We start from the raw sequence: 21,826 nt of genomic DNA, 5'->3' as shown, positions 1-21,826 counted from the left end.
GTGTGTGTGTGTGTGTGTGTGTCTTTATCCCTCCATTCCCATTGGCTGCTGAAACTTGTTGGAGCTTTTCCCTCTCGAATACGAGAAAGCCCCAAGAACCTATCGGTGCTCGCGACCCGTCCCCCCTTCTCCAGTCCGCCTGGTCCAGACTTGTCCGGGGGACCATCAAAGTAGTCCTTCACAGCGGTTAAATAAGCTCCTGTCAGAGACAGAGCAGTTCCACATTGTGAACACATGACCAGTGTGCGGACTCCCCGCGCTGCGGCTCCAGCCCTGGTAGCCTGACTGCTTTGGGCTTTCGTGCTGATCTTTCACGTCTTTTCTCCTCCGCCACACTGGATCTGTCACACGTTTCTACCTGTGACCAGCAAGTCTACGCGTGAACTGGACGTCTAGAAACTTGCCCGTTCATTTTGCTTTTGTTTTCTTTTTTCTTTCCTCTTTTTTTCATTTATTTTTTTTTTAAATGCTACAATGTCGTCTTTGCCAGGAACGGTCCCGCGGATGATGCGCCCTGCTCCGGGCCAGAACTATCCGCGCACAGGATTCCCTCTGGAAGGTAGGCTCAGAGGAGAGGCACCGGGTCCGGCTCCACAGCAGCCGTGGGGCCCCTCACAGCCACACAGGACATTCTGCGAGGACACTGAAAACTTCAGGGCTCATTTTGATAATTCAAACATGAGAGATTTAGCTTCACAAATAGCCGTGGCCTCGGCTGTCCCCTACTTTAGCTGAATTTTCTATTTTCCATTAAAGATTCAAATTATTATTATTTTTCTACACACTTTAAAATGTTTTTCTTAGCTCACAGAAAATGTAATAAAATGTTACAATATTAGCACACTAGGCTAAACATCAAAGGCCCTAGGCTTGTGTGCACTTCATTTATTAATCATCCATTCTGCGAACAAATTTCAACTGAATCGAAATCCCGACGAAAAGTCTATGACCAAAAATGTGGGATTTCTTCAAGTGTCCTGCGCCTGGAAATGTAAATCAAATAGCCTCCAAAACACCGAGGAGAGACAGAGGATTACATGAATATTTGGACAGCGTGAGGGCGAATAATGAAGACGGACAGAAGCGGCTCTTCACCTCCTCTTCAGGCTCGGGGGGGACTGTGAAGGGCCGTTAATGGCGATCTGTTCACGAAAAATGACTCGACACGTTAGCAGGTTTCTGAGGGATCAGCCTACGCCACATAAAAAAAACAGACGTATAGGAAACATGAATGTATTTAAAATTCAAAGGCTCACATTTAAATTTCCTCTCACTGTCTCTGCTGACTGAAAGCTCCCAGCTGAATGTGACCTTGTGTCGTCCACAGTGTCCACTCCTCTGGGCCAGGGACGGGTCAACCAGCTCGGAGGGGTCTTCATTAACGGCCGGCCGCTGCCCAACCACATCCGACACAAGATCGTGGAGATGGCCCATCACGGGATCCGGCCCTGCGTCATCTCCCGCCAGCTGCGGGTCTCTCACGGCTGCGTCTCCAAGATCCTCTGCCGCTACCAGGAGACCGGCTCCATCCGGCCCGGGGCCATAGGAGGCAGCAAGCCCAGGGTGAGAGGAACCGCCACGACTGCTACTGACAATAATAATAATATTAATTATAATATTTATTATTACTGTATTTTTATACAGCCTAATAACAGTTCCTATTTAATGCTGTTTGTTCATTTTGACCCGTTTGATTTAAAAATACAACAAACAAACAAACAAAAAAAAAAAAAAAAAAAAAAAAAAAAAAAGAGAACGAGAACGTTTCCGGTCTGAAGCATTTCAGCAGCCTGTACTCATCACATTGTTTCCCTGCGGGTCCTGCTGTCCCACCTGCAGCAGGTGGCCACGCCGGACGTGGAGAAGCGGATAGAGGAGTACAAGCGGGACAACCCCGGCATGTTCAGCTGGGAGATCCGGGATAAGCTGCTGAAGGACGGGGTGTGTGACAGAAGCACAGTCCCTTCAGGTGAGGCCTCCTCTGGTAAGCCACATTTCATTACATTTCTCATTCTCCGCTATTTCTTTATTGCAATTGTTGTACTACTAACAATAACAACAACAACAATAATAATAATAATAATAATAATAATAATAATAATAATAATAATAATAATAATTATAATAATTGGTGGTGGTGTTCTTATTATTGAAGCTGCCTTTCTGTTCGCAGTGAGTTCGATCAGCCGTGTACTTCGAGCTCGATTTGGAAAAAAGGACGACGACGACGAGTGTGATAAAAAGGATGAAGATGGAGAAAAGAAAACCAAACACAGCATCGACGGCATCCTCGGCGACAAAGGTAGGCCAGAGGAGGTTAAACACCGTGTGGACAGTCGCTGGTTGGACAGCTGTCTACGCGGTAAATTGTCTACAAATTGGGCCTAAACGGGCGTTTAGTCGCTCCGGGTTTTCCTCCTCTAAGCTGTCGTCCCAGCAGACGCAGGAGTCGCTTAATTATTTATGATGGGGAGCGCTGGAGCGGATCGCGCTCCTGTGGCGCTGCTTAAACGCTCTCTTCAAAGCTTTGCTGACAGATGACCGACGTGCCAGTCAATATCAATTACAGGCTGTCTGACAGCCAGGGGCCGAGGGCCGGGGGCCGGGGGCCAGCGATCTCACTGCGGCCTGTTCACGTCAAGTTCACCCGAAAACCAAACGCAGCTTTTGCGCTGGAGGCCCTGAACTAAACAGTGTAAAAAACAAAGCAGGAAACAGACTCGGGAAATAACCTGACCGCACTGAAATGTATTCAGCTGATAAAACCTGTAAAAAAAGAGATAAAAATCACAAATGACATGAAAACTTTCAACCCTTTCATTTTTAGTAAGATTTTCCTGACATCTGCAGGTATCATTTTCAGGGATGTGTAAGTATTTCTAAAGCATTGATAATTCAGAGGGAATTTAAGGTAGGCCTACATTTAAGGGGCATTCCTCTCAGATTACAATTAGAAACTGAAGACTTATTGGCTTTATTTAGCATTTAGCTGTTTATACAGATTTTGAGATAGTTTTGACATTTTAAAGTGTTTTTAATGGATGTTTCACAGTCTGTACAGCTTTAATATTTTATGTTTGTTTCTCAGAGCTTTTGCTGCTCTCACTCAAAGAGCAGAAGCTGTAGAATAACCTATATACTTTTGCTTGTCTGGTGAGTCTGTTTGATTGGAGCATTTTGATGGAATCGTTGTCCGTTAAATACACTTAAGGCCTGTAGCTCCCAGTGAATCCTGACCACTGGTTTGACTGGTGACATTTTTTGTTCGAATGCTATCAACTGTCCTCCTTTTCATGTTCTTCAAAGATCAGCCTAGCTAGTGTCTTTCTGTCATGCGGGCCTGGCATTTAATAATTTGAAGACTTAGCCTATTACAGCTGGTAATGAAACCGGTGTCTGTTGAATAGGCGTCTGTGTTGGAGAGGGGTGTAATAGCTGGAAGGCATGGTAAGAAATATATTTATCCCCTATCAGCCCTCACTCTCACAGTTCCAGGCACATGCATTCTGTTGAAGGGCTTTAAAGCAGATTAAATTGAGCCTTTTATTTCTTTTCACTTTCATCTTTCAGCGGCTCACTTCGTGGTGTGCAGCCCGCAGCGCAAATTCATGAGATTTTAAGGTTTCCTCTCGTGTTGTTTAGATTGTTTTTTTAAATATTCATTTCATTTTGCTTTTATGGGATTGTTTTTGGTGGCACGTTGGCAGAATCTCAGGCAAAGTCAGGGTGTATTTTAGCAGCAGTATTAGGCTGAATGAAAGAGGTGTGACTGTGTGCTACGACAAACATGTATGAGTGCTATTTGCTGTCATCAGATAAGATGCTGTTTTTCCACATGATGTGCTACTACTATTATACAGTAGGGGTTGGCGACATACCATAGCAAATTAGTCAACTTTATTTCTGTAAAACTGTTAAAAACCAGTCACAAAAATGCTCTATATGCACGTAAAAATTCAATACAAAAAAGTATAAGAGATTTATAATGAAATCTTTAATGAAATTTATAATGAAATTTATAACTGGCTAATGGTATGCTTTAGTATGGTATGCATGTTCTAACAGAGCCACATTTATATTTTACAGTACACGCCTATACTGTATATCATCATATAGCTTCAACAAGATACTGTACAAAAATATGAGTGTAGATCTTATTTTAATACATTTAGTGATCATAGATGCTAATTTTTGTATAATATAGAATTAAAAGAACACTAGAAGTTCTAAAATATTTTTTAATATATTTGGCTTAACAGATGGAAAATACATTTAATTTCATAAGGGCATGTATGGTGATAGGGCAGGTGTATCTGTGTGTACAGTACCGCTGTCTGCAGTCTGTGATGAGCTCTCCATTTAACACAAGTGATGCACAGTCTTTAAGGTAGTATTTAGTCAATATGCTGTTTTCCAATATGCATGACCTACTGTAGAGGGAAAACAGTGGTAATTTCCAGAATAAATCTGACAGAAAAAAGAAAAAAAGGTCGACAGTGAGAATGGAGAGAGCACTTCAAACAAATCTAGTGGAAGTGACGAGAAGCAGCTTTACAGAGGGCACAGGCTGTGGGAAGTTCTATTGCAGCTATTAATAACACTTTTCCCCGGGCATCCACACTTACTCCACTCCATCTGCACTTTCTCCCAGCTATTTTGCCGGGTTGAAATTGAGGGAGACCCAAATGTTGGCTGGAGATAACACAATCATCACAGCCTCGGTCCTGGGCTGTGCTTCAGTGTATTAAACTGGGATTAACCTCCCCTTTCTCCCCCACTGCCTCACACCAAAAATTCACATTTTTTAAAGGGACATATTGAAAAAAGACAAGGGGACTGGAAGCCACTGCAACACAGAGGAATGGTATCAACAGTAATAATGATAATCATTGTGCTGAAATGCACTCATCTCTTATGCTAATAGATTGATCACTGAAGTAAAAATCCCAAATGTTTCTTGATTGCATTTTCTCCAGTCTGAGTTTGTGTTCTTTCTCTCTTTAAATGAAACACTTTTGGGTATTTGGATTGTGGGTTAGTCTAAATGAGCAGTATGAAGTCATTGTGCACAAAGCTGCACATGGATGTTTGTCTCTGAAGTTAAAATGACTAAACTAATCATTCAAATACACATGATAAATCTATATTTAATATAATTTTTAAATGCAGCTCCAGTCTTGCTCTCATGTGTTTCAAACAGCAGGAAGTTATGACTGAAATGTATTGGATGTATGTATTGAGCGTGTTGAAATGTACAGCAAAGGTGCAGATTTGGAGCATCTCTAAACAACCATAGAAAAACCTTAGAGATGATAAGATAAGATAAGATGAGATGAGATGAGATCAACTTCATTAATCCCCAACCGGGGAAACTTCATGTTACAGGGAGCATCAATAAAAATAGAATTGTAAAGGCAATGGAAAATACAAAATAAGTTGACTTTATATGTACACTTTATACAATAGACTATAACATATATGTATATAAATATTGCCAATGGAAAGTATTGATAAATATTGAAAAATTGCACCAGGGTTGAAACAAAAAATTGCACATGGTTGGCATGGACAGGTAAAATATTTGATCTATGGCACAGTAGATAAATATATATATATTAAAATATATATGCATAGGTGTAGTATTTAAGAAAAAAGAATGCAATATTGCACAGGTTATAGCATGTATGAGATGAAGGATGTTTCCAGTAGTGCAAAGAAAAACAGTATGCGTGTGAACACAGCGCTACATTATACAATGCTGGAGTTAAATAACCTGACGGCTGTTGATATGAAGGACCTGCGGTAGCGTTCCTTCTTTCAGAGTGGATGCTGCAGTCTGTTATGTCTGTTATATATTCAGTGTCACAGAGATTTATTTAAGAAACCAACACAAATATGTCCTATTATCCATATCATAGCACCCACGTAATCATTTGGAAACAGTATAGAAACACCTGGAGTGGGTGATTTGGATAAAGTCTTTTTTTTTATTGCAACAACATAATATATTGTGATAGGAGTCAATTTTCCAGGGAAAACGTGGCTTTCTCAGTGGAAAAATATGTGACAAGTGAAGGAACATTGATGCAAAACCCACATAAAAATCCAATATTACCATAAATTAGTCCTGATGTAACCAGAAATAAATATTGTAGAAAAATCGTGTTGACAAATGTACAAAAATTTTTGGTATATGTATTATCATATACTTGAAGCCCATGCCATGTTCACAAGCAGATATAGTTTGGTCACATACAGTTAATTAATTTATCTTGTGGTCTTGTTACCATTGATGACGTTCTTCCAACTCATAATTCTTCAGGGTGACAAAATCTTAAATTGTAGTAAGTTCTTTTATCTGAAAAAATGCAGCACCATCCAAAAACTGACCTCTCAACATTACTCATTTACCACTTTATCCAAATAATATTCATGATATCCAGTTTACTGAAGCATTTGTCAGTCATCCGTCATCAGATAGGCGTGTGGCAGATATCAGCAGGCTCACTTAACGGCAGTTTCAGAGGCTGAAGGTTGAGTGGAATGACTGTAGAATTGAACTCCCCTATGTGTTGTGTAAATTTAAAAGCAGTGTCATGTCGCATGTCCACACAGAGATGTTCATGTATGCAAGTATGTTATCATTGGAGTATGAAAATAGTGAGCAGTCTGTTCCTGCTTTAACATTCATGCTGCAGTGGACTGCAGCAGCTGTGGTGGCATGCTGACCCGAGGACAGCGTTCATGCACTGTGTGTTTCACACTTTTAGGGCAGAGGAGGGAAAAGTAGGTGAGGAAAGGCGGAAGCTGCTGGAGCAAAGTGAGCAGCTTAGAGGCTTTGCTCCTCTGCTGCTTTTGCTTATCAGAAACATTTGCGGTGACACTGCCACAATGAGAGTTCATCATATTAGCTTGTGCCAGCGCTGCTTTCAGGGCTGCCGGCCTATTAATTAAAGCCCATTTGCAGCATGAGGCATGACCTGTCTGGGCCCCTGTGCCCCCCCTACACCACTGCTGTGTTTCTGTTCAGACGGACAACTTCTCCTCCTGCAGTATGAGGAGTAATTGTGTTCACTCAGATGACACTTTAAACAGCTGATCAGTTCAAATTTTCAAATGCCTTAAATGAAAATGAATATGATACTGCTTTATCAATATTGTCCACTCGTACTCAGCCAACACACCAGAGACATGTTTGATATAATTCAGCCTGAATGTTCCCGGTTGCAACCGATGACTGTTTGAAATATTTCATCACTTTAGGCCAGACTCCCTGTGCTAACGTCTCCCTCTCCTTATACACACTGTAGGGGTTAATGGTTTGATCAGGCTGTTGAGGCTGGCAGGGACGGCATTAGAAGATCACACTCTGATCCCTGTGGGTAAACTGGGTCACTGTGGTGCGCTGAGGAACACAATAAAGCAAAGTAATAGAAGACACGAACGAGTAGCAACCTTAGAGCAGAGTGTTTCGTTCGTTAATATGTGTAATCAAATGAACACCAGGAATTAAATAATGCCACATTAAAAAAAGACCATCAATTCACGAGGCAGTGACTGTAGAGAAGTGTGGGGGTTAAGTTTTAGCTTCATTATACAAAATGATCCATGATAAAAAGCAAATGTGAAAGTTTCACATGAGTAACACCTTCCACATATTTACCACATGTGCACGACCATTTCACATCATTTCACATGATCTTTATTTTTAGATATTTCACATGAAGTTTAATTGAAGACATCACATGTGCAAACTTTTCATTCATTCATAGTGTCACTAACTATACATTACAGACACTGTACATAATTACACTGTATAAAATGATACATAAATATATTATACACTGTGTCATGATTTTTAATAAGTATGTTCTCCAAAAGGATCTGGTCACACAAAACATAATCCACCTCATGGGAAACTCTTTGGCCTCTGTCTCTGTTTTTCAAAGCTTGCTCTGAATCATTGAAAGGCATAGAACAATAACATGCTAAGATCACATCATATTCTATTATGACATGATTCTGCAGAAAGCTGATTAATGATGATACTGAATTCAGTCCACCAGAACATGTGCTTTAAAAAAAATCTACTACTACTACTAACAATAATAATAATAATTCTTGTAGGACTTTGGGTCTTTCAACGATGTCTTTGAGAAAACAAATATGTATAAAGGGGAGCTGCTGAACTAGGAGGAGGCTTTGAATAGGAGAATAGCAGCCCACTTCTCCTCCATGGAGTGTGCAGTAGCCATCCCTTAATCCTCCTTTCATTTCACCGACAAATGCCAAGAATCTTGTCTGGCGACCCAATGGGAAGCTGATCAGCTAACAAAAGAGGAGCGGTACACAAAGAGCAAACAGGCAAAACGGGGTTGAGGGCAGTCAGAAGCCTCAGGCATCCCATTAACAGGCCATTTGCAAAGGATACACACAGGACAATGGCAAACAGAGAATTCACAACACATGGCACAAATTATATGGCAACAACTAATTAATAAAGTGTCAGCGCTTTGGTTGGTCTTTGATTGAGCCCTCAGCGAGTCTTGTGGAAAACTCCTAGAGTTGGAGAACTCATGTGCTGCAGCTGTGCAGCTCCAGTGTGATGCTGGATGTGCATCAGGCATGCTGTTCTGCTACAGTTACACATGTTTTAAATGAACAGGTTTTTAACATCAGCATCAAGTGGTCAAACTTTGTTCAGACACAAAGAACTTTATTTCAAATTAGAAATTTAATTCAAGTTAGATCAACACATTTGATACTGCCTGTCTCGAGTATTTCCATTTGAATGAACGGAGCAGTCCTGAAAATCATTCTGGGATTTTAATCATTTTCACTAATTCACTCAGTGATTTTTTTTTTCTAAAAAATGCAAGAAAAAATTTAAGGGAAAAAAAAAATCAAGGGTGTAAGAGGTTAACTTGCTATCTTGTGTCAGGATTTTGCAGGGAGACATCTGCTTTAAGCCAACTGCTCTGGCTGTCCAGAAAAACATGGCTGAGAGCCCGCTGCAGACAAACAATCAGAGAGGTTTCTTCCTCCACCTCAGCTCCCTCTCAGCTAGCTGCAGGATCAAACAAAATGGTTCTGCCCAAAAATACTGCGCTGCTTTGTAAGATGCTGCCTTTTAGCTTTATTCTTTCATCTCAGCGGAATCTATTTTTACACAAGAAACAAAAGTATCTGTCTCTTAAATTACTGGAAGAGATCATATGCATATTCTTAGCATCAACAGTAGATTACATGTTGATTTGTATTATGTTGCTGTCACTAGCTTTACAGCAGGACACCACAATATAGCCTTTGATCCTTGAATAGAGAAGATTAAATTCAGAATTAAAAGAAAAATTGTAGATGAAATGTAAAGAAACAGGGCCGTAGGTTATAGAAATGCTGAGGTCACAAGTCCAGGTCCCTTGTTTTGTTGTAAGCCTAAATATACAATGTCATATAATATTAATTCTAAACATTGTGGAATTCACGTGGAAATGACTGTTCGATGTACGTCCCCCCACATCCGCAAATTCAAAAAACAGAGCAGTACGATACATGTCCTCAGTGGCAGCTGTGGACCTAAATAAATAAATGCAGATAACCTGAAGCATGAAAAGAAATAATTCACTTGTAAGCCATCAAAATATGAAATCAGTAGTAGAAATTATTATAATGCTTTATTTTTGAAAAAGGCAGCTGGATATTGTATTTTTTAATCCTGCCATTAGTGCTTTTTTCTGTTCAATTTAAGAAAAGAATTGGCCAGATATGACCGTGAAGACGGTGTGAACATAAAACTGAAGTGTGTATAACTGATTATTCATATTAGCAGTGAATGTAAAGATCCTGTGTTGGGGAAATGGCTGAAGGAATTATTTTAGCGAGCTGCTAAATGCATCTCTAAAATCCTGTTTGAAATTTCCATACAGAGGTCTCTGTGCTTGGATCTATTAGATGGCTTATTCATGGTTTTCTCCATCAATCCGTGGAGGAAATCACATTCACCAAATGCAGCCATCCAGTGTAATTGGCTAGAAAATGACCTTAAATATACAGAGATTATTGGGGCATAAAGACCTAGCAAATTTGGGTGGGGGGTAGAGTAAATGTTCACGCTGCTGAAAGGTATGAAAGTGGATTAATGGCCATTTCTCTGTCACTGCATCAAAATAATTTGAGCCACATATTTAACATACTCTCAGGCCGTGATGGGAACAGAGCGTTGTTACAGACACAGATCAGGATCACTCTCTCTGGACTTTCAATTAGTGAGCTGAACTTACACAATGTTCTGCTTTTTGCTCTCATCAAATCTGATGACAAAATACATCTTCTGAAGTTCTTCAGTTATCATTGCATGTCTACTTAGGCTGAAGGGCATTCTTCCACAACATATTCCCTCATTTGGTGTTTTGATGATGATGGCGGTTGAGAGCTCCAACACATCACTCCAAAATCTCCCATAGGTGTCAGTGAGGTTTAGGTCTGGTGGCCATAACACCTGACTCCCATAATTTTGATCCTCTTCAAAGCAGTCGGAGAGGCCTCGTGTCCTCTTCTCCCGTGGATTGCTAAATAAACTGACATACACTGATAAACATTTTCATCCATTATGCACAGTATTTACAGATGGGAACAGTTCCTCCATTTCTGTCATGCATTGAGGGACAACAGTGTCTATCAGCACCACACTCAAGTTAAGATAAGCTATAACTATACTGATCCTACACTGGGGAAATTAAGATGTTACAGACAGCACTGATAGCAAGAATAAAAAGGAGATGTAGAAAAAGAACAAACCAACAATAAAAAAGGGATAAATAGTCCAGAGAAAAAATGTTAAAATTCTATTTGCTTCTGTCGGCAATCCTTTCTTACAGACTGCACCTTGCTCTTAATATCCTCAGTGCAATTAAATGTAAAAAATGTGTCTAAATAACCACAGACAATAATAAATATGTGCATTAGGATTTCATAAATCCATGTTCCACCTGCTTCTCTTTGAGCTACACAGATTAATGTTTAGTACACAACAGACTGCAGGATTTCCTCTGTGATATTAACAAGATCATTTTCAAATAAATAAATAAAATCATCTTTCAAAAGTACAACTTCTAAACCAGTTGATCTGTGTACAAATAGTGTGTAATTCTTGATTATTAAAACACCTTTAAATTAATTTAATTTATCAACACTGATTAATGTCATTTGCTCCATATCATACAATGTCAACATTGGGATTTGAAATAAGGGAAATATTCTGTCGCCCCATCCTGGGCCGTCCCACCACCCTCACCGCTGTCCACATGCCCCTTACATTTAGACAGAGTTACAGTGAGTCCTAAAATCATCACCAGGCAACCACTTGAGAGCAACAATGATTGAGTTAACTTGTTCCTACATTAAGTGACGACAGTCAGGTGGTCAGAATCAGGTACCTGGTTGAAAGTGAAATACTGTGAACGTCCCTGCATTAAATCAATGAAAACACTAAAGAGCAGATAAATTCAGCACTGACTTTATCTATGTATTACTTGAAGGATATGAACACATCACTGACACATTATGCTTCACTTATGATTTTAAGAGAGACTACTGGTGGAGAGGGTGATTCTGAAAGTGGATGGAGAGATAGCAGTAGCATACAGTGATGAGCCGTGTATTCATCGAGGTGTTTTTACGCACATTTTGCGCATTCCGAAAAGCTTGATGGAAACAGCAAAGTTAAAACAAATAAATGAATAAATTTACGCACGCTTCTAAATGGAAGATAGAAACAGCTTTGGCAAATAAGTTCTGATGGCGCAAACATAACTCACATGACTGATCAGCTGTCTGCTACAAAACCCAAAGAAGAAGAAGAAGAAGCCACTGTCTTTGTTTTCCATAACGTGCTAGTAGTATCAACAGCAGGTACGTGACAACATGGCCAATACTACATGACATTAAGGAATCATTACTACTCACCCAAACAAAGAAATTCCTGCAGAATTCCTGTTTCTGGTTTTTAAAATTATTTTACTGTTTATTATAGATATTATAACATAGCTTATACTGCCAACTTCTGATGAAACTGAATTTTGCCTAGCCTAATTTACTCCAAACCAGTTTATGGAAACGTGCCTAATTAGCATTTTCTTTCTTTTTTTTCTTTTTTGTGACATTTTAAAATTCGCTATTGGTGGAGCATGCATGGCAGAGATAGTAGAAATACAGTCACTGGTGGAGCATGTTTCCGAGCATCTTGGATGAACTTATGCTCGGCAGATTTGCCACTTCTCCCTTCATGTGTTACACCAAAATCTGTGTGGAATACTTTACAAACATGACTTAGACTGATGCTGCTCTTCAGTGAGAACGAGTAAGCCTCCTCCCATTTGGTGACATCCTTGCTCAAACTTTTAGCTTTTTTGGGGGGTACTCCATCCCGCTCATGTTCATCCTTCTTCTTCTTCTCCTTCTTCTTATATTGGCAGGTGCTGTTTGAGTCACACGTCGAATAGGTGCACGATCTGATATCACCATATTTGTTTTGTTCCTACAACAACACTCATGTTGATCCAGGACCATCATTGCATGACCAATCACAGTGTTTTGATGTCAAAGCTTTGCAACTCAGGGAAAAAGACCAGAAAAATACGCACATGGTTAACGTCGTGAAAGGATCTATTTTAACCCAAAACATGATCTTTTCCTAAACCAAACACTTAGTTCTGTTGTCTAAATGGAGCCAAACTGTGACAGAAAACTCAACATATATAAAAAAAATGAAACTAAAAATAACAAGTGAACTATGTCCAAAAATATCAACAATATAACAGTTAACTGGCAGCACACTCCAGGCTTCTGAGTGAAAGTCCCATGAGTCCCAAGAGCTTGACCCATCCGCCCACTATGACCTGCTCTCTATTTGGACTTTGTTGCTTTTTGCTCAGTTGCAATGATGGTCCTGGAACAATGTTAACTCTGATATATATTAATATATATTATATACACTGATATCAAATAAACCTCAACAGGCAGTTATGCCTTTCATCAACATTTTTTGTTTGTTCCAGCAAGGTTGAAAATAATGGAGATTTAGGGAAAAATATTTCAACGGGAGGACAGCTGGAGAGAAGGGTCTGCTCTATAGTCATATCGTCATATTGTCAATGAGGGTTAAAAGCATCTATCATGTCAAAATGACGAATCAGTGGAAGCGAGGCATTACTGTCCTCAGGGATGAAGATGTGATCATACACCCTGATTTGAGCAGGAATCAATGAGAGAAGTTCATGTTTGAAAACTAAAAATAAGACTTGGATTGAGGGTTCACCCTTTTCACAAACGCTGGCCTTAAAGGCAGCATTATTTATCAGCTTAGGCCTGTACAGGCAGCTACAGATGATGAGTATGTGGATAGAAAACAACCCAACCAGTCTGCTCATACACAAACAGTTGCTAATAAGAAAAAGGAGGGAAAAAAATCTTAAATGCACTGAGACCTGTCTGCTATTTTGTGCCTGCATTTACCATTGAAGGAGTTGATGAAGTTTATTAAAGAGAAGGAAACATGAACCAAACGCTTGAGGCAAGTAGGCTGACAGTTTATAAAGTGGCGGCCATTGTGGCCTGAAGGCAGATGCATGAATACCTCTGAATAGACTCCCTCAAAGTGACACGATTGAGCTAGACAACAGCAAAACGCTGAAAGGAAAGCTTCTCTGTGCTGCCGAGCTGATCGGCATTTCTAATGCTCCTGCTTTGAATGAATGTACATCTGCAGTGGGAGGCTTTGCTGTAGTCCACTCACTATACTCTTTTGCCGCTGTTTGGGTGGAAGGAACCTTGTGCAACAGCAAGCAGCAGGTGTCTTCATACCATTACTTCTGTACTAACTGTACACATGCAAAGTAAAGCTTAACATTTCCTAATGTCAATTCATTTGATGTAAGGGAGAGACGAAATGTGTCAATGAGAGAACAGAAACAGAAACATTACAGAAAACTATTGAAGTGCTTTCACTGGAGCTTTTCATATTCAATTGTATCGAAACATAGTGAAAAAAGTTAAAGTTCAAAGTTTTGTGTCCCTTCACTCAAAAAAGTATTTTTCTTCTTGTTCCTACAGTTGAATGTGAGCTTCACTGTGCAGAATGAGGTGTGCGCCGACACTAGAGGGCTGTTTTCACATTCATCTACTAAAAATTCATCTGTACAAATAAACTGGAAGCCAACGCTGGTCTAATATTCAGCTTACAAAAGTGTGAAGTGGAATCTTGAAGGCTCCAGTGCACATACACTGAGACATCAGGGGTCCTGCAGTTCATATTTTAAGGATTTTAACCAGATAAATAAACTCTTTTTGTGGAAAACCATATTAGGCCCAAATTATTGTTCAAAGTATTTTCTTAAAACATGCCCGAAGGAGATCTTTAAAGTGACATTTACATCAATAGCTGTTGGTCTTTGAATTCAGATTAGACACAAACAAAGACAGTTGACGATACAAATTAAATAAAAAATGAAAAAAAAAAGTTTGTCTGTTTTTTCACTCCTGTTAGTTAGCTGTTCAGATCAATGCCACACTCATCTCCAACAGTAAATATGAAGAAATAATAACTCATAAGTCCACTCTCTTGCTTCCTCAAGACCCTTCAACCACACCTCTCGAGTAAGTGGACCTTGAGTTAAGATTATTTAGTCCAACTACTCGTTCAAAGGTCAAGAATGAATACACAGATACTTCTGCCAAGCCAAATGTGGTGAGGGATGGACACAATATCATGAATATCTGTGCAGTACAATGCAATAACCCTGCAGTAAACCTTTTCATGATGAGTTGATGGTAAGAGTGTGCCAGAGGGGAGTTGTTGTGGTTATGTTTGATGTTTTTTTTTCATTAGAAATAAAGACATGTATTTGCTCTCAGTCTCATATAGACTATGAGCCCTTCATGACTAACATTTCACTTTTGCTCCAACAATTGTAGTTACTGTTCATGCTGTTAAGGTTTCAGGTCACGTTTCAAGATTCAAGATTGCCTTTATTGTCATTGAGCACAGACATGTCAACGAGATTTGCATTGCATTTTAGTTACAACTTGTGAAAGCTGCTGTGAGAGTGATGGTCAGGTCTGAGTGCAGCCAGTTTGGGCCAGCCAGCTGTGAGCGGGAGCAATCAGCTTCAAATAGCTTACACCTGAAACTACTTCACTGATTTAAGCATGCACAGACTCTGGGCTGCTAAACCCACCCACCCCATCCCCAGCTCCAAACTTCAATCCACCATCAAGTCTGAAAAACTTACTCCTAACTACATGATTAAATATACCTCACATGACCAGCTGTTTTCCACTACATGCCATCATAACTGACCCATAGATGAAGAAAAAGTAGAATTTTATCTCTGATAACTAACTATTTTGGAGAAATTACACTACAGTGGTTATTTTACCTAAATGCCTTGTATGCTTTTATTGATGCAGTACATTCCAAATGCCACTACTGTTACCGAACCTGCAGACATTTGGTGCTGAAAGGGTCAGCAAACCACAGTTTAAATGCTAAACCTCTTGATAATCTATGTTTTTCTTGTCAACAAATCTCATGTGCAGAGCCAGACCAGCAGTGAATGTATCTACTAACATGTGTCCAGAGCCTGATATAAGTATCGTCTTCTGCTGTACCACAGAGCTCCACTGTTGTTCAAAAACACATCAATGAGCTGTTGCACTGGGTGACATGTTCCTGCATTACCGGAAACACACACTGGAGTTTATTTGGACTCAAATCTCACATACACCATCCTGCTGCCCTAAATCCTCTTTGAGGCACCAAATATGGATTCATCCGCTGCTGAAAATAGTCCCCACCAAATGCACTATTTCCTTCTCTTTGAGGAGCTTTTGATAAAAACTACAGTGACCAACTGTTTTAGGAAATTAGTGAGCGTTTTCATCTTCAGTGGGAACCAGTGAGCCTGAACACCAGCTACAGTTTTATTTTTTACATTGATGATTGAGACACATATGAGAGGCCCTGGAAAGGCTTGGGTGACGCCAGCGGAGGGAACTGTTTTTACCTCTGGAATGACAAGCAGCAGATGAAAAGCTCACCTATCCCTCCATCTCTTACAAACATACCAGAGTGCATTTCAGAGCTTTTTAACCAGAATCTGTAAAGAGAGTCAACAAGCACAAATCACTTCATTTTCTTTGCACTGCTCTGATTGTTAATCTACTTTCTTCCAAAATAAGATTATTCTATTGCTCTTTAAAACTTTCTGCAATTGCTTTCTTTAAGCCTGCAGCTGTCCACTGAGGGCTTTGCTGTGTCGAGTATATCTTAAGAGTGCCTCTTATTATTATATTTGCTCCCAGCTCTAATCTTTATCAGTGTTTATATTGACAGTCGGCAATTTTTGTTTATGGCTATTTTTTATCTACTAAATAAAGACACATGCATGCCAGCGCCTGGGGAGGAAAGAAGATAAAGACTTTGCATTAATAGCAGTTTGCTAAGACATAATGCCCCGATAAAGCCAGCATCTTTGTGTGGGCTGGATTGAGTTCAGTGCCAGTTTTTTGTAACGTTTACTGTGAGCACACAACTCGTCTGTAACAACTCCTATAGCTTTCTGTGAGACCATATGTTTGTGGCTGCAGTCAAGTATTTTTTTTTATAGTGAAACAACAAAAGTTGGGATTTTTCTGTCTATTTTTTTCAGCACAGACAGTGTGCGGAGTTCCTAAATCTTTTGGCAAATATGTTACTCATCATTATAAACTGCATATGTTGCACACTCCACTTCTGCTGCTTACTATACACTTTTGCTGCATTTGTTGTGACTAAATACCATTGTGTTGGAGCTGTATTGGAACAAAGGCAGGAACAATGCTGAACTGTGTGAATGGGAGTGTGTGCAGAGGCAGCGGCGGCAGCGTAGCGCCGGTCTCAGCTGCAGCTCAGTTTTGCCCACTTGGGCTTGAATTTGAGGCCTTTGTTGACAGAACGGTTTGTGGTGCCAACTGGCAGATTTTATTTTACTTTCTTTTGTGTTCTTTGAATAATTTTAAAAACTTTGGCTTCGGCCTCAATTAGTTGAGTGTTCAGACCTTCAATTCAAGGCCCTGTATTGTTGCTATGCATAAAAATCTGCAAGTCAAATGAAAATATGCCAGGCAGCAAAAATTTAATGAACCTGTAGCTGATACAGTAAGCTGTGATACAAATTCCATTTCTATTGAACAAAACCCTTCAGGCACAACTGAGAGCTGTTTATCTATAGAAGACATTTTGTGGAGTTGGTATGAATTAGTTAAATTCTCATTTCAGTAGGTGACATAAATAGTCTTATAAGACACACAATGTATTCATACAAATAAACATATAGGTTAAGAGTAACACACAACCATAACAGGTGCAATTATGTTGAAAAATGACTATTTTCATTCAGTCCTGCTGATTAACATTAATTTGTTAAAATGCAGCAATATCTAATATAAAGAAAAAAAACTGTCATGTTCCAACAACCTCCCCTGTCTATCTGCTCCATGTCATGCCTCTGCACCATTTGACCTCTTTAATTCTTAAATATGCAGGAGGCACTTTGCTCGACTGCTCAGCTTTAGTGACTCAGTCTGGAAGTGTTTACTGAATCCCTGCAGAGTGCGGCAGGGCTGCTCGTGGTCTTTCATGGCCAGCGGCCCCCTGAGGCGCTGCCTCTATTGGCCCTGAAAGGCCCAGGGAGGCTCCCAGGCCTCTGTTGTTTAAGGTGAGCCCACTTTGTCACTGAGGCAGCTGAGCAGAAAGAGGCATCCAAAGAGCCTTCAGAGCCAAGACCAGACGGCTAAAAGAGCCACAGGCAGCAGCTCTTTACGTCACTCTGTCTCCCAGAAATGATCTTTATATACCGTACAACAAATCAGCAACAGCCAATATGTTGCTGACCCAATTGTGTTTTGCATTAACATAATGAGGAAATGTTAATTTCATATTAATTTCATTTGATTTCATACCTGGACGTACTGACAACATATTTTTCCCCAAAATAGGCAGTCTTGCAATGCAGTATCCACTTGTAGTGACTACAGCCTTATTCACCCTCTTCGTGGTTATGTTTAGGCACTGACAGCACTGGGTTAATATTAGGAAAAGATCATGGTCTCTCTCTTTTAATACAGAAAAAGTCAGCAGCTATTTCAACAGTGATAGTCGTGCGTTCTAAGATTTCTGCCATAACTCCAGTGCAATGGAAGTGAATGGAATTTTGTTTGACATTCACATGGTCGTCATGTGTATGCTCATCCACATTATAAAGTTTGTGAGTGTATAACCCTGATTCAAAAAAAAAGTTGGGAAAAACCTCAATAAAACAGAATGTATTCATTTGTTTACCGACAAATGGTTTCACAAAGTGGTCCTGAGCCACAAAGAGGTGAACCTCGCTCCATCCTCTCTGTGAACCACTGAGATTTTCATACCCAATCATCATACTATCACCTGTTACCAATCAACCTGTTTACCTGTGGAATGATCCAAACAGGTGTTTTTGGAGCGTTCCACATCTTTCCCAGTCTCTTGTTTTAAAAAACTGGAGCTGTTTGTTTGCTTCTCTCCCAACTTGTTTGAAACGTGTTGCTGCAACAAATTAAGAATAAGCAGATCTTTACAAAAATCAATGAAGATGATGAGGTCAAACATGAAATATATTGTCTTTGTACTCTTTTCAATTGAGTGTATGTCAAAAATGATGAGCAAATGATCATATTCTGTTTTATTTATGTTTAACAGCATCCCATCTTTTTGGAATCAGGGTTGTTCATGACTGACACCGATGTACTGCATGCAGAAAAAAATCAATCAAATCTATAATACTTATTTGAAACTTCAAATATGTTTACAGCTACACGGATTATGTTTCTTATCAACATATAAAGCCGACATTTTTAATGAACATATCTGCAAAGTCACAAAATGTTGAATATACATATATGTAAAGTGTTGATAGTCAATATATTTCCTTTTTTCCCACAACTAAAAAAAATTTCCCGTTTGCAGCAGCTCAATGCAGGTTTTGGGAAATACTGAAAAAGTGAACTCTCTGAAGTCAAGATAACCACACGCAGTACACAAACAAATCCATGGTCCAGCTTTTTGTACATCCACCTCCTCCTCCCTATGACTTCCATGAGCTGTGTAAAACTTCCTGGAGTGAAAAACAATGGCGATGAACATAACTGAGGCAACTGTTGCATTTCCACCAAAATGTTTTTGGCAGTAATGCACAGTGGTTAAGTAAAGAATTAAGCTGATTGTGGTAAACTTAGTTTTTAGTTTATTTAGCATCATCACCAGGAAAGAGGGTTGCTGCTCCGTTCTTTGTGTGGTTGATCTGTGGAATGGACGGGCAGAAATAAAGCTGATTTCCACCTTCTCATCTGACATCTGGCCATGAGAATGCTGTCCTACAGAACCACCTCTACCATTTTTATTTTGACACGCTTTACTTTTTTTTGTTGTTGTTATTTTTTTAATGTGTATCATGTTGATGAGCTTCTAATCTGTGATTCTGGACAATAAAACCGACTTGACTTAACAGTCAAGGGAAGTTGAAAGGAGGTGTGTAGTAGCTCGTCATGGTGTGAAAACGTGGAGTGTCGGCAGTGAGAAGAGCAGGCAGGTGGATTAAATCCTGCCCTAAGGCTGAGCAGATAGTGGAGAAAGAGATCCTTATCAGAGACAGCACACTAGAAAAGACGTTCTCCTTCTTTTATCTCTCATACACACAAACACAACAGCTGTGGACAAAACTGGAGCATCAACAGGCCATTTTGTGAAAAGGACTTGGTTTTGCACTAATAAATTCATCAATTGTTGAGCCAATGTAGTCTGTTCGTCTGGTCAGAGCCTATGGAGCAAAACTGAAAGCAGATCCTGGGTGTAATTATACTGGAACTAATATGATTTTCAAAATGACCCATAATTAGTTTCATGCTGTTCTCCAGAGCTCATTCAGTCTTTGTCCTCACGTCTTGGTCAAAGTGGGGAACAGTATTGTCAGTATTCTCTACTCGAACCCACAGTTTACAGTCTCAATGTCTGTCAGTCAGTACAGGCCTTGTGCCATCTGTCTGCTGAGCGGTTTGATGAACGAAGGCTTTAGGACCCCTGTCCTCCACTCTAAAATTATACAATTCAAACAGTCTTGTCTGTTCCCGCAAAAACACAAAACACCTCAGTCCTTAAGATGCTCTTTAGGATGGAAAACCTGTTCTTAAAAAGAAGAGGTCTTGCCACACTTGGGAGTATCGACCAGACTGTGTGTTGATATTATCACCAGACAAATGCCAGGATATTGTTATAGTGTACTGTATGCTTCCATTGAGAGACACCAAGGAAAAAACAAAACAGGAAACACCAATGAGCTACAAATTACACAGTGGGTAATTTTAGTCTGATTCCAGTATTTTTACACACAAACACACAAACACACACACACACACACACACACACACACACACACACACACATATATAACATATTAATAATAATTATATCTAATTTCAAGCCAAATAGTACCAGTATTTCTGGTGTCTGTTCAAAATCTTCTAGGCTTGCAGTTATGACGCCCAGAATCCTGGCTACAGCTGTCCCTAAGCCAGTACCCAGCACAATAACAAAATATCTACCCTCCAAACGATGTATTTCATAATGCAAGTACCACCAAGGTTTTTGCTTTATTGATTTACACACTGTACATTTGTACTGAGAAACTATGCTAACCAGTTTCCTGCATATACTTTCCATGCTGTTAGAACGATCCCACTGGGAGTCACTGCATTCACTACTAGCAGATATATATATATATATACATATATATATATATATATATATACATATATATATATATATATATATATATATATATATATATATATATATATATATATATATATATATGTATATGTAATACAATCAAACACAAACACTTGGTTCAAGTTCATTATGCTGATTTTTCAAGACAGGAAAATTAAAAGAAAAGCAGCATTAGAAAGCTGTATCTCTGAAGCTGAAGCTCAGAGGGACTGCGCACACTCTGATCTTGGAAAACATAATTGGTTATTAATTTGGTGATAAATCACTCTGCATAGAACAGGGAAATCGAATTACAGCTATCATTATTAAGTAATCAGAATGTCCCATTTTACTGCAACAATGAATAAGTGGCTTTGGATGGAATTGGACAATAATTGTTTAATTAGATTTGTTTTTTTGGAGGACCACAGTGTGTGTGTGTGTGTGTGTGTGTGTGTGTTTGACGGTGCTGCACACCATGCCAGTGATAAGATAAAAGATAAAAGCATGGATGTCTTTCTACACTAATCATATTCAGTCTGTAACAAAAGCAGGCTGTTGTGTGAAACTGAAGTGTATAGTTTGTTTTTTAATGCCGCCGCACATTTGCAAACCCTGTGCGTGTGTGCGCGCGCTTGTGTGTGTGTGCACATGTGTGTGAGAGTGTGAATGTGTGTGTGTGTAAGGAGCTGCACCATGCTCCCATTTTCCTGATAAGACATAGCATGCCAATTGAGGGATCTGGTGGAGACAAAGATGAAGTCCAGGTTTAGACCCTCTATCGGCTCTAGACGTCTGTCTCATTACCATAATCTCTGCTTTCCATTATCAGCTGGAGAGAGGAGCTGACCCTCCTGATCCACCGGTCTGTCAAACTTTGTTCTCCTCCATCCTGAGGATCTTTATTGTGCTGCCATCCAAAGCGAGCGTGTAGCTGCTGCGAGCATGCAATACCGAACCACCAGTGCTGCAGAGGTTGTCACTGCCAGC

General features: G+C 39.7%; 1 protein-coding gene across 3 annotated transcripts in view; it reads left to right on the top strand.

The window, feature by feature from the left end:
• The first annotated feature begins 474 nt into the window (after positions 1 to 474).
• LOC121613205 (paired box protein Pax-7-like) overlaps positions 475 to 21,826 on the top strand; it is a 58,680-nt gene continuing 37,328 nt past the window's right edge. For 2 of the 3 annotated variants that reach the window (XM_041946516.1, XM_041946517.1), the window contains exons 1-4: positions 475 to 559; positions 1,328 to 1,563; positions 1,840 to 1,969; positions 2,174 to 2,302. In XM_041946516.1, coding sequence (XP_041802450.1) covers positions 475 to 559; positions 1,328 to 1,563; positions 1,840 to 1,969; positions 2,174 to 2,302 — 580 coding nt within the window. Of the gene's footprint in view, positions 560 to 1,327; positions 1,564 to 1,839; positions 1,985 to 2,173; positions 2,303 to 21,826 lie in introns of all 3 variants that reach the window. The other variant, XM_041946515.1, reaches the window with a different exon arrangement.

Source organism: Chelmon rostratus, chromosome 10, assembly GCF_017976325.1.
Source record: "Chelmon rostratus isolate fCheRos1 chromosome 10, fCheRos1.pri, whole genome shotgun sequence".
NCBI lineage: Eukaryota > Metazoa > Chordata > Actinopteri > Chaetodontiformes > Chaetodontidae > Chelmon > Chelmon rostratus.
Note: the sequence above shows the minus strand (reverse complement) of the source record. Positions and strands in the feature narration are given on the sequence as shown.